Genomic DNA, 13,174 nt, shown 5'->3' with positions numbered 1-13,174 from the left:
TTTTTTTCTTCTTGTCTGAGATTTATTACTTTTAGCAAAGTGTACTTTGTTTCTTTTTATTTTCTTTTCTAGTTTTTAAACAGCCATTAAGGGAGAAACATTACTGTTCTTTATAAAGTAGTTCTGAAATCACAGTATAAAAAATACATCTTATAATTATGTTTCCCATTAGGATTAGATAAATTATATTTAATTAAAAAAAACAACTGCTAGCACCCAGCACAATGTTTGGTGGCAAATCAAGGAGATGAAACATTTATATGTTTATCTTCCTGAAGTAGCTGATGGAGTCTATGAGCAGACACACCCAAACAAGCCTTCAGAGATACGAATTCAGACACCATAAACAAAGATTCGTACTTCCCTTCACATAAGGGTTCTGCTTTTTAGAAGCAGCCTCTGATTTTACTCTTGCAGACTACAGCAAGTAAAATTTCAATGGGTTTTCAGTTACACACCAAACTACTTGATTGCACCACGAATTCCAGTATTGCAATAAAATGTCTGCAATTATTCATGGGGCAAAAATCAGTATCAGAAGAAGTCAAGATCTCCTAGGAGAACGAAGAAAATCCGGATTCCTAACCAAACTCTGCCACGCTCACCTCTCTCCAGCACCGCTGTTGGGTAGGTGATGCTCTCCATCAGGCTGATGGCTGTCGGGGTCATAACACAAACTGCAGTTGTAGGAAACGATTTGTACCAGGCTGCTCTTAACAGCCCGAGAGAACTAATTATTAATGGGACTGGGTTCCCCGCGTGAACTTCGCGAATGTTATGGTATGTATTTTCCATTTAGGAATCGCTGCCAGCACCGCTACGCACAGCCCGTCAGCATCACGCTCTCAATTTTGTTTAGGAGCTGAAGAATGATTGATCTTATTGATTTGTGTCAACGGTCTGACATGGCCGTATCGACCGGCGGTAATTTTGTGGGAGGAGCTGGGAGGGGAATTGGAGACGGCAGTTTCTGTAACACGCCATCCTGCTCAAAGAGAAAATGTTGTTAGAGATGCCAGTACAGCCATCGACGGGACCGCACTGGGACTCAAACCGACACCAGTGAGCAACGAGACATTTCCCGTGACCGTGTTTACAGCAAATCCACTGCTAAACACCCGACTGTATAATTATAATCTATTACAATTATGCAAAGAAGTAACATTTCAGAAAGGCCTTCTCATTTCCCATTCTTAGCATTGAATACTTTTGTTTTGCAGCCAATCAACTAAATTAGCCCTAATTCTGTTTCATTCACAAACACAAAGAGTATATTAGAGGGGAAAAAAGTGAACGAACACGAAATTCACTTAGGAACACATGAGTTATTTCATTTTCACGTATTTCTGGACCAGAAACCATCACGGGGAAAGAAATCAACTTAAGGCAGGAGAGCTTTACAGAATTCGTGAACTGCACCGTGAGAGCCCTCGGAGGAGTGATCGGAACCATCGGTGCTTCAGCACTTTCACGGCATCTGAGAGAAGCAAGGAGACTTAAAAGACTCATCTACCAAATCTGAACACGTATCCCAACCCATGGCAAGTGCCAAACCCCAAAAAAGCTTTTGTGGGGATCCTCCCACACATGCACACAGAGAAGAGCTGCTTGATGCTGCTTCTGATGACTTACCACATTTTATCGTAAAGTCACAGTTTGGAGCTACACTCACCGACACGTCCTGAGAAGTGGGCACGGAAAACATTAATGAATAACACAGGTTGTTTCCAAAAGCTGGACCCAGTTTCAAAGCAGTATGTTTGAGAATGGCAACATGTTACAATTACACAAAAAATTACAAATGGTTTAATAAGTTATCAAGCTTTAGTAACTTTTAGCAACCTAAAAGCCCCACACTTTCAAGTGGTAAGAGTTTCATTCTTGATCAGTTTGTGGTTGCAGAGATAATGTGATTTCAAATTGGGTCCATCTTTTTGAAACACCCTGTATTTTAGTTTTACACAGCACTTTCTCTAAGACACTTCACTCTGGGACTGCAGGGGAGCGGGGCAGTCTCTCTTACTGCAATATGAAATCAGAGCCTGATTCAGCTGACACAAACGCCCCAACTCTACCACTTTTCGGGGAACACCAGTTTAGCACCCTAACTGCACCCTTGCAGAGCAGACAGCACTACACCACTCGAAAAACTGAGGTTACATCTCAGCGAGAGGCAGGGGGAGAGACAAGCAGGAAAAGCACAAGAGATTTAAAGAAAATGACGTCTTCTTTCTCTTGTTACTGAGGAGGCCTAACCCTCCTGACTGGATTAAAGTTATGTTTTCTTCTTCCGAGAAACAATAACATTTTAGCAAGATTGCGTCTGGAAAGCCATCAGCCTGGCAGCACTCACACCAGTTCTTTCCCAGCAAAGCAGTTCGGCACAACAGTTTGCTGAGATCAGGCCTTTATTCCTTAAAGCATTACTTCCCTCTTCTCATGTGAAACAAAACTCCTTTCTTTTGTTCTCATTTGGAAACTAGTTTCTCCTGCAGCACTGCAGTGTGCTGATCCCCCATCCCTCTGCTCACAAACACCTTCCCAGGTCCGTGGTGCCCACGCTGCGATGCCAGGACAGGGACCGCTCCAAGCATGCTCCTCGGTTTCTTCCAAAGCACGGATGTCAACTGCTAAAAACTATAATTTGCCCCATAAGTGGAAGAAATAATGACTTCCACCATCTTTTGGCCTGGGTCTTTAATCGCCCAGTGCCGCAGGCCCCTCCTGCCCCAGCTCCCTCCGTGCCTGCTCGAGATGTGGGGACGAGTTGTATCAGCATTGTGTAGCACTGATGCTCCCTCCAGTTGACTGAGGAGGCTCCTAAATTAAGAGCAAGGCAGTGACGATGTACATTCTGTTTCATCCTGAAACCTGGATTAAAAAAGAGCAGCACAAAACCTTACCTAGAAACACAGCACAGCTGGACGAACACAAGGGGAAGAACAAATCTACTGCTCAGTGTAAACCATGAGAAGGTTTTGAAACCTTTGTGTCCAAAATACTTGCTAATGTGGAAAGCTGCAGAACCTTAAATATAACCTGAAGTTATACTCACACATTCCCACTTGCTGAACTAATCTCCATACAACACGGGGCAGGAGTATCTCTCTTGCAACATCATCCAGATATAACCAAGTCCTTGAGAAGCCAGTCACCTTAGCAGCCCCAACACAGCACTTAACTCCCCCCACACGCCAGACAGTTACCTACGTACCTACCGATTATTTCTCTCTGGTTAACAAAATGGTTTGTTTACTCAAGACCACAAAACTCTTGTGGATTTTCTGAAAGAAACCCTGCAGAGAGAAAGGGAAAACAATCACAGATAATACTCCAGAAATCATCAGATTACAGCACATTCTCTTGACTCACATCTGTTGAGTAAATAAGTGCTTCGTGCCGACCAGTTTCATTTACCTCCCTCGCCCGCAAGCGGCTGCCGGTTTACTTTCCAGTGGGCTGTTCCAGAGCTGTATGTGGGGCAAAAGGATTATTGTATTTCCAGCAGAGACAAACCACCAGCCTTTTCCGCTCGGGTTTGTCTTCAGCTGAAACTCCTCTCGTTCCAGCCCATCCTCCCAGGGAGATATAACACTTCAGAGCTGCACAGACACAGAGACCCACGGCTGGGAACACCCTCTGTGCAGCAGGGAGCAGCAGCACGCAAGCCCCTAGAAGAACCCCAAATTCAGCCATCCCACTCCCTTCAGAGCAGTTTCAGTGAAGCTCACTTAGGCTGCTGCAAAAAGTCCCGCACAAGTCAGAGTTTGTCCCATGGAATGCCCAGCCAGGGAGGGTGAGAAGGCTCAGGTACCACAGGATGCTCAGCAGCACCTTCTTGCTGAAGGCATGGCACAGCATCTTGGCCAAGCAAGAGCTGGAAACATCACTTTCAGCTCTGATCTGGGTTCAACAAACCCTTCAAACTTCCCATTTCAGGATTAATTGTGCTTAAAATTAAAATGATGGCTCAGTCAGTTGTTTTTGTTTGAGTTCTGTTCTTTTGCCAAGCGTCTCCTCAGTGATAATTATTTATCAATGAATTATCCTAGAACAATTTTCCTAGGCAGAAAAAATAAAAGCAGAGCTCCTCCGGCTGTGAAAGCAGCTTTCACCTATGCTTCTGCATACAGAAGACGCCTGCTCTGGACCAGATCAGCCATCTACTGTAATGCTTTGTCACCACAGAACCTCACATGAGATGCTTCACAGAAAGATGCAGAAAAGCCTGGGGCAAGCAATTATAATAATAACTTGCCCCACAAGAAAACTTAATTACCTGAGGTTAGGAGGGCGCCTGGTTGAAGGCTGGCGGGCAGGGCGGGCTCCTCTGCCGCTGCCTGACCCTGCACACGCGGCCACACACGCCGCGGCGCTCGGCACCAACACGGGGAAACACGCTCCTGCACACGCACCCACCCGCTGCCACCCCTTCTCCGAGGGAAGGGCTGAGCATCGCACCGCTGGCCGAGAGCTATGGGGTGTTCCCATCACCCCTGCGCCCAGAGACTCGCAGGTGGGAGCCCCTACCCCTCCCAGGGCAATACTTCGATTAAATAGGCATCGACAGGCACATAAGGACCCTTTGCAATACATACCAAGAGCCGGAGGAGGAAGACAATAGAGCAAATCACGTATTTCTCAGATGTACCTTTGTTATATACCTGCTTACTGCATTTTCGAATAAATGTTCGTAAAATGGGCAAATTTCCAGTTTCTGGAAAACTTATATTAAAATAAAAAAGCAGTCTGGTGGGGACAGGTCTCTGCAGGAGCCAAGATACTCTGGGAAAATGCCCAACCTCTCTCAATAAGTAGTTCTTGAGTCTCATCCAAGCTCCCGAAGCAGTCTGGTGATATACAAGATGCACAGACTGGTTCCAGTCTCAGTTCAGATGTCCTGGACAACAGACACCCTGAACCTCAGTGATTTCTCAGCCCTGTCCTAAATAGCTGCAAAGGAGCTGGCTTGCGAAAGCTTTTCAATAATTCTTAAAAGAATCCAGTAAGTGCTTAAGTGTAGAACTTACGTTTATATGTTAATACAATACAATACAGCTCAGTACGTTGAAAATGCAAGAATTTCACCGTTGTTCAAAACATGCACATATGTGCATATGCAGCATATAGATTATCACCACGCTGGATGGCCTTACTTCACATTTTCATGCTGGTCTTGTGAATGGCAAAGTCATCCCTAGAGTCTAATTCTACCACATTTTATTTTTTTTTTAATGTGTAGTTTTTATTGCTGGTGGGAAGGAAGCAAAACTAAAAGTTGCTTTTCTTCCCATTCTGTGCTTATTGCACGACTGCAACCTTTGCTCAGGACAGCATTTTCATGGGCAGGAGGGTTCAGCCGTGATTGACACACGTTCCACCAGTAGAGTGCACACCAGGTAAACCTACAGGGTACAGGTTCGGCTGGATACTTTCAGCTGTAAAACTATACACGCAGCCCTGCTCGGCGGTATCGTGCCCTGCAGAGATGTCTCGCGGGCACAAGCACATGGCGTGCCGGTGCTTTCTCCTCCTCCGCCAGCCCTGCAGCCCCACGTAGATCTGGGCACAGCTCCTTCCATAGGCTCCTGCTCAACCCCAAGCCTCCAACCTCTGCTGGCAGAACTAGTCCTACCTCATGAGTCCCACTTTTCTCAGTTCAGTCCTGACCACACAGGCTTTTTGAGCACTGACAAGTCAAAAAACTTAAGTCTATAAAGAACACCTCACTGCACTAGTTGTCCTACAGTATAAGTTCACATTTCTCCAAAAACACATTTGTTGCTCACTTCCCCTTCTCCATCCTACTCTCTTCAATGCTGTTCATTATGTTTTTTTCCCTTTTGTTTCATTACCATCAGTAACTTCAGCTACCCTGCACAGATCGGAGCAGAAAGCCTCCTCAAATGAAGGGATCTTTTGACAACACTTTGTGGTTTTGGATACCATCATTGTTCCTCCCTCCATCTTCCAAGGGCAGGGCTGTTGCATATAAGGAGATACACCACAGACAATATTATCTGCTTTCCTAGAAAAATCCCCACTTCGGTGCAAAATATCTTCTCTGCATCACATCACACTAGAGTATTGCATTCCTCCATTTCTTTCGGTATCCATAGTCATTTATATTACCTTCCAAAAAGTAATTATTTGGAACCAGTTAAGCCTGTACATGAATTCTGCCTTTGTTTAAAACACATTGTACATATGTATATATTTAGACGGTCATTAAATATTTAAGAGGCTGTCTTCAAACGTCAGCAGCAGCACTGTTTATACATTTAACCCTTTGTGAAATGGAAAGCTCAAAGCTGAAATCCTACTGCGGAGGAATTCAGAAAGCCCAACTGCCCTAGTGCTGGGTGACAAAGCCCAACTTTGACAGTCAAGGGCACTGTAAAGAAACCAGAGCTTTTCTTTGTTTTCCTTTGTATCCTGTTTGCTAGTAGCCTAATCATGATAATGCAATTCATTTTAGTCTGCATCAGATTTATCTGCTGAGATGCATAACTGGGATGCAAATTAATTAGCTGTAACATACAGATTGATCTTTCAATATAATTCAGGGAGAAAGAGTCAAATACGCACATGCCTGTCCCTCCTTCCCCCAAATGAAATAAGACACCCTACGGAGTTTCTACAGGTCAAGAAGTCACCTTTCTTGGCTTTTTCAGTCTCCTAGAGAGGAAACAACTCATCCTGTGGACAGGCGGACATTTTTCGGACCTGACACCAAATGTTGCAACATAGACGAAACCCCATCACAACTAACTTGCAATGTGCATTAGCACCAATTATAACACAACCCAACCACTCTGTTAACATGCGATTATCATGTTTTAAAATCTGGTCACCTAATCTACCCAGCTTGGCAAGGCCTCCACCCAGAGACTACCATTCATGTTTTGCCCTGGCAAGGACTGGTATTTTGGGGCCAGCTCTCCATGACCAGGGCGCTCAGCCTCCTGTTTGTCATCTGAAGTGAAATACTGTAAGCATCACAGCAGAGGACAGGAAAACCGGCACAGAAGAGCGCAATATGCAACTTTGACAACTCTACATGGATACACAAACACACATATCTTAGAGAGTGCATTTTTATTCTTTTTGCTTAAAACCTTGAGGATGCACTGTTAAAACTCCAAGCCCAAAAAGCGCCACGAGAGCTCCTCTGCATGCAGTTTTCAAGGCCCAACTGTATTTAGAGACATTTCTTTGCCAAGCCTCATTCATGATGGGATGTCGCTTTAGGTGGGGTGAGTAGCAGAGTCCCTCCTACAGCTTTCACACCTGGGCTGCACTTCAGCACAGAAGCCTTGAACTGACGCTGCCCTGGGGACGTGACCTTGTCAGATTTTATGAAGGGAGGGAGCGCCAGGCGTGGTCGGTGTTTGCAGGGGAGCGGCGGGGAAGGCCGGCAGCCGGCAGAGCCGGGAGAGCAGCAGATGGCATCCTTCGCTGCGAATCGGCGCAGGAGCGCGAAGGGGCAGCAGCTCTGGCAGGTGCGCTCGCTCGGATGAGATGCCGGGCTAAGGAGCTCCAGCATTTGCAGTCGTTTGCCAGAGCGACCTCATGCATCTTAGTGGCCTGACCACAGATTCTGCCTGTCTCAATTCTTGAAGTAATTTTACTTTCTTGTAATAAAATTTTTATCTTCCTGTCTTTAACAGTAGCGTTGCAACAAATGCTGAAGTCCCCATACACCACCCCAGATATGGCCACATCTTAGCAGCAAGTATGTTTTTTGTATGAATAGCATGCCTTACCAGTTGGGTTCATGCTTCCGTATCCCCTGAGGGTTGTTATGTACACCACTTGCTACAAAATAACCATCAAATACACTTCAGGAGGGGCAGAACTTACGGGGAGAGGTCTACTTTTTATTGGACCAAAGGGCACAGCTGTAAAAAAATTGAATATAGCCCTCCTCCCATTAAACCATGGGCAGGTATATTTGTTTTTATGAAAATTCAACAGCACGCATGCAGCAGAAGGCAGCAAATAACCAGGACTTTTCCTATCTGTATATTAGCTCCAGTTGCTGAAATCCAAGTGAAGAAACAGCAGTCTGCAAGGCTACAGTTGCTAGGTTTCCCTTCTTCCCTCCCAAGAAATATTGCCCAAAGGACTTCACAAGCCAAAGGGACTCCTAGGTCACAAATAATATGAGTTAAGCTTAGTATCTCTACTGCTCATTTGGTACTGTCGCTGTATCGCTTCCACGTGTGCATCATCTCACCACTTGCACATCAGTTTTCTGAAAGGGAATGGGATTGAAAGTCCAGCAAGTATTTGCATTGCTGTCTTCGACCCCTCAGCAGCACATTTACAGTAACTGGAGGGTGAGCAGAATTCATCCCGGCACACACACAGGCTTCCCAGCGTTGCGGTGCTGACCTTCCCGCTCTGTCCCAAGCCCCTGTGGCTAGTTTCGGTGGCGAAACAGGCAGCTAGCTGGAAATTTTGATCAGCATTAATGCCACCGTAGTTTCTTCACGACTGCTCTCCAGGAGCGTTTTTCCGCCCACGTTCCTCTGTGCATCGCAAACCCTTCCAGCCACTGGCAGATCTCTGTGCATCGCAAACCCTTCCAGCCACTGGCAGCTCTCTGTGCAGCTCCACTGCACGCTACTAACCCAGCGCTACACGGCTGGTCTGCTTTAATCCAGCCTCTAACTCCTGCTACACGGGAAACATTCTCATGCGAAAAACTTCATACATAGACACCCGCAGCAAACATAGCAGTGGTCGGCATTTAAATGAACTAATCATTTGCAAACAGCTTAGTCAGCATTGCGGTCCTGGGGGTAATTCCCAGGACGCGATTTTCCCGGCAGCTATGTATACAATCCTGAAAAGCGGACTGGAAGACAAGGGTAGCACCACAGTGACACAAAATTTGGCTAGACAGTGACACTAACAACAAATAAAAATAAAAATGGGGGAAAGCAAGGAAACCCAGCATTCACAGAAAACACACGCTGTGCTCGCGCTGTGGGTGCATCTTCTCGCATGTAAAAATCAGAAACAGGACATGAACACAGCCAGCGTTTCCTTTTTCCTCTATTCTTTACTATGCTGTACCAGTTTGAACCGAGAGAAAAAAGACGGCAAGTTACTGGCTCGTCTGTGGAGATACAGACACTGGCCAGACACCAGGCAGTGCAGCGCATCCCAGAAACCACCCTCAGCAACTGACCCACCAGAGAAGCCGGGCTCAGGAATGCACCAAAGAGGGCTGAGGACTCGCACAAACTTTGTCTCGGGGCAGGGAAGGCACAGGGCATCGACCGGGGGGATGAAGGGCAGTGCCAGATGCCAGAGCATCCTCCAGCAGCACCTTCACCACTCGCCATGTTTCCAAAGCCAAAGGGCTGCTGATGGAGGTCACCGGTCCCCGGGGCGAGCAACGCCACAGCTGCAGGACACTGCGCTGCCCTTCAATCCCTCCCGCCGGCTCCCACAGCCAAGGCAGCACCGAGCCAGCCAGCAGCCTCGCAGGCGACCGGAGGAGTGACCAACCCACCCGAAGGAGAGACCACGACTTTCTCCTGGCCCGTGAGCATCTGCCAGCGCCTTGGCTCACATCTGCTCACAGCTGCCCGGTAGCCAGGGCCGCCCTGCAGAGCCGGGCATGCTGCTGTGCCCCTGGGGACACGGGGACGGGGCACCACTCACTTACTTTTCGTATTCAGCGTTGTCTCGATCGCAGCGCGAATCCTTGTGCTTTTGCCAGTCTTTGCCATGCTTGCAGGTGGTCAGGAGGACAACATCCTCTCCGTTATGGACGTGATATAAGGCATTCCTGGTGTCTGACCCTATCCCCGTCAGGTACCTTTTCCCCTTGAATACCAACATGTACTTCCTGAGAGGAGGGATGGTGTTAAACCTCAAAAATCCCTTCTCCCCTCCTGTCCTAGGATGATCCTTAGAAAAGAGCGGGATAGAAACGTCAAAGTTGGGTCTGAAGTTTTCAGTACTGATGCTGGCTTTGGCCAGCATGGCCTGGCCAATGTCGAACCCCACATCCTCCGTGTAGTCGGGCCAGGTGCCAGAGTATAAATTAAAAATCAGGTGGTTTCTGCCGTTGTTCCACAAGTGGAGGCTCTGCACCTTGGAGCGGAGGTTGTGCACGTACTGGGGGGAGAGCTGGTCCCGGTCCAGCGTGTCCAGGCTGAGGACGAAGAGGCAGGCCTGCCCGGGGTCAGAGGTGTAGAAGCGGGAGCCCTCGATGGCGGCCAGGACGTTCTGGTAGCTCTCGGCGATCTTCTCCCCCTTCTGCTGCGGGTACACGTAGACCTTGAAGCCGTTTTTCCGGCACTGGGCGAAGTCGAAGCAGGACTCCATGCGGCAGCGGCGCCCGCGGTACAGGCCGGCGCTGGCGTCCCGCCGCTGCCGGGGGGAGACGCGCCCGCCGCCGCCCTCGGGGCCCGGCCGCTCGGCGGGCGCGAAGGGCCGCAGGGCGTCGGGGAAGCGGGGCCAGGGCCGCTCGGCGCCGGGGCGCGGGCCATGCCGGCTACCGGGCGCGGGGTGCCGGGCCGCCCGCAGCCGCACGCCTCCCAGGTAGAGCAGCAGGGCGAGACAGGTGCCGGCGGAGAGCAGCGTCAGGTAGCGTTTTTTGGCCTGCATGTGTCCGGCGGGGGTCCGGGGGGCTGCGGAGGAAGGCGGGGGCGGCCCGAGCTCGCCGGGCGCCGCTCTCAGCTCCGCTCCGCCATCTTCCCGCCGGCGAGCGCTTCAAACTCTCTTCGCCCACCTCCGCTCGGCGCCGTTCCCCAAGCCGCCGGCCGGGGCCGCGCATGTGGGCGACCGCCGCAACTTTCTCCCCGCCGGTGTCTCAGGGGCGGCGGGCGGCGGCGGGCCGGCGGCGGCCCGGCGGGGCGCCCCGCATGCACTCAGGGGCCGGCCCCCCGCGCGGGGCGGGCACCGGGGCAGCCCCGCTCCCGCCTTCCCGCCGCTGCCTGCCCTCTCCTCCGCCACGCTCCCGCCCGCCCCTCCCCTCCCCGCGCCGCCAGCCCCGCCCGGCTCGGCCCGGCCCAGCCCAGCCCGGCCCCGCCGGCTCACAGCCCGCGGCCGCCGCGCCGCAGCCTGACGAAGCCCTGCATCGCCGGCACACCCCGGCCGGCCCCGGCGCCGCTCGCTCCTCGCCGCGCTCCCGCTGAATGGCCCCCGGGACGGAGCGGCGGCGGCGGCGAGGACCCTCCTCCCTCTCCTCCTCCTCCCTCCCCCCGCCTCCTCCTCGCCCCTCCCCCGTTCCCCGCCTCCCCCGGGCCGCAGCAGCAGCGCCCGCCGAGCCCCGCGCCGCCCGCCCTGCCCGGCCCTGCCCGCCCGCCCGCGGGCTGCGACCCCGCTCACCCGGCCCCCCGCGCGCCGCCCCCGCCCCGGCCCCGCCGCGCTGACCTCATCCAGCCACGCAGCCCCGCGCCCCCATTGGCGGGCGTCACGTCCGGGGGGGCGGGGCTTCCGCTGCACCCATTCATAACCTGGCGGGCGGGGGACGCCGGTGCTGCCGCCGGGACGGGGGCGGGGGGGTTGCCTGGGTACCACCGGACTCCTGCCCGGTGGCATGGGCGCCAACGGGCTCCGATATCCCCTGGGCTGAGATCCGGTGCGGCCCAGCGCCCGGGGGTCCTGCTTCATCCCCGGCCCGGCCTGGTCTGGCTCAGGGCGCTCAGACCTGCCGCCCCCCGCCCGGGGCAGCCGGCAGTCCCCGCCCGGGGCAGCCCGGTTCGGCCCGGCGTTCTGCCCGCGATGTCGCCGCCGCTGCTGCCCCCTGCTGAGCGCGGCGCCGCAATGGTGGAGCAGCCCCGGGGCACGGCTGGCCTGGGCGCGTACGGGGGAACGGACTCAGCTACCCAGAAATGTGGTTGAGATCCGAAAAAGAACAGTCAGGCGGCAGCTGGGAACAGCGTCCTTTGTGGTGCGGGCAGGGCCGGCAGCCGCGGCCGCCCTCGCTGTCTGCCCTTCTGGCCGGTGGGGAAGGCAGGAGAAGAGAGGATGCGGCTGTGCTGCCAGCCCGGGGGCTGCTGTGAAACGGGGCGCCCAGCGGTCCCCACCTTCACCAGCTCCCCGCGGCCGTGGGTGCTCCTGGGCTGGCAGGTGCTGCCAGGACGCTGATGAAATGACTGGGCTGTGGGAGCTGCCTGAGCACCCTGCCGTCCCTGCAGCTACACGTTTGTGCCTAATCTGACTTTGGCGCTCAATTCCATCGCCAGCAGCCCAGGTTACTGGGCAGAGCCTCCTCTCCCAGGCAAGCTGGTCTGCGTGGCAAACCCAGAGCAGGGCCCGGCTGGGCGGGCAGCGGGGGCGCAGCTGGGAGCCCCGGCTTGCTCTGGCACGTGTGGCGCTGGAAGGGGTGGTCACACCGGGACGGGTGTACATGTTTCAGTCCTGCTATCTCAGCAAATGATAGCAGGGGAGTTGAACGGGACAGGCTTCAAGCTGGTTGCCCAAAGTCTTGGGCATCAAGAAAATATCCTGTGCTAAAGCCTCTGCCAGTGTGCTTTCCCTGCTGCTCATATCCAGTGTTAAATCTGTAATACATTCACCTTCCCCAGGCTGCAATCTCACCTCCCACCCTCCTGCTGCCAAGGCCAGAGGTGTCACAGCATGGAATCTCCATCTTGACCAAAAGATTCTCCATCCCCATGCTTTTTCATGCCCATCCCATGAGTGAGCTGCTGCTCCTCTCATGTCCCCTCCTCTTTCTTCTCCCTCTGTTTCTGTGGAGTTGAGGAGGAATCTAAGGATAAGGTGTGAAGACAGTGTGTCTCCTGAACAAAAGAGGTGAGAGCCTACCAGGGAAGGGTGCGTTACTGACAGTAAATGACATTCAATCTTGAAGCTAGAGCCAAGATAACACAATTCCCTTCTAAGATAATTTTATTGTGGGGAGGACTGTTGGAGAAAGGAGGACAGGGCTTGAGGCAGAAGAAAGGAGTGGGGAAGAATAACAAGTTGATTCAGAAATGAAAGTCATATTTATGGCTGGGGTAGATTTGAAGCCAGGGAACAGAAATTTTGGCCACCGACCTGATAGCGGGGAAGCAGGGTTAAATATTAATGCATTAATTAACCCTGTAATCCTTTCCTGAAACACTTGTCACAGCCCACATACCAAAACTGGGATACTGTTCAAGAAAAAAGAGGTCAGCTTCTTGAAAGGTGAACCAAGGCT

At 51.9% G+C, this 13,174-nt stretch overlaps 1 protein-coding gene across 1 annotated transcript in view; it reads right to left on the bottom strand.

The window, feature by feature from the left end:
- EXT1 (exostosin glycosyltransferase 1) overlaps positions 1-10,997 on the bottom strand; it is a 178,134-nt gene extending 167,137 nt beyond the window's left edge. The window contains exon 1 of the mRNA XM_082047133.1: positions 9,683-10,997. Coding sequence (XP_081903259.1) covers positions 9,683-10,629 — 947 coding nt within the window. The 5' untranslated portion in view covers positions 10,630-10,997. The remainder of the gene's footprint in view (positions 1-9,682) is intronic.
- Between the last annotated feature and the right edge of the window lie 2,177 nt (positions 10,998-13,174).

Source organism: Streptopelia decaocto, assembly GCF_964273445.1.
Source record: "Streptopelia decaocto genome assembly, chromosome: 2".
NCBI classification, from domain to species: Eukaryota; Metazoa; Chordata; class Aves; order Columbiformes; family Columbidae; genus Streptopelia; species Streptopelia decaocto.
The sequence above is the reverse complement of the archived record's forward strand: the minus strand, read 5'-3'. Positions and strand labels throughout refer to the sequence as shown.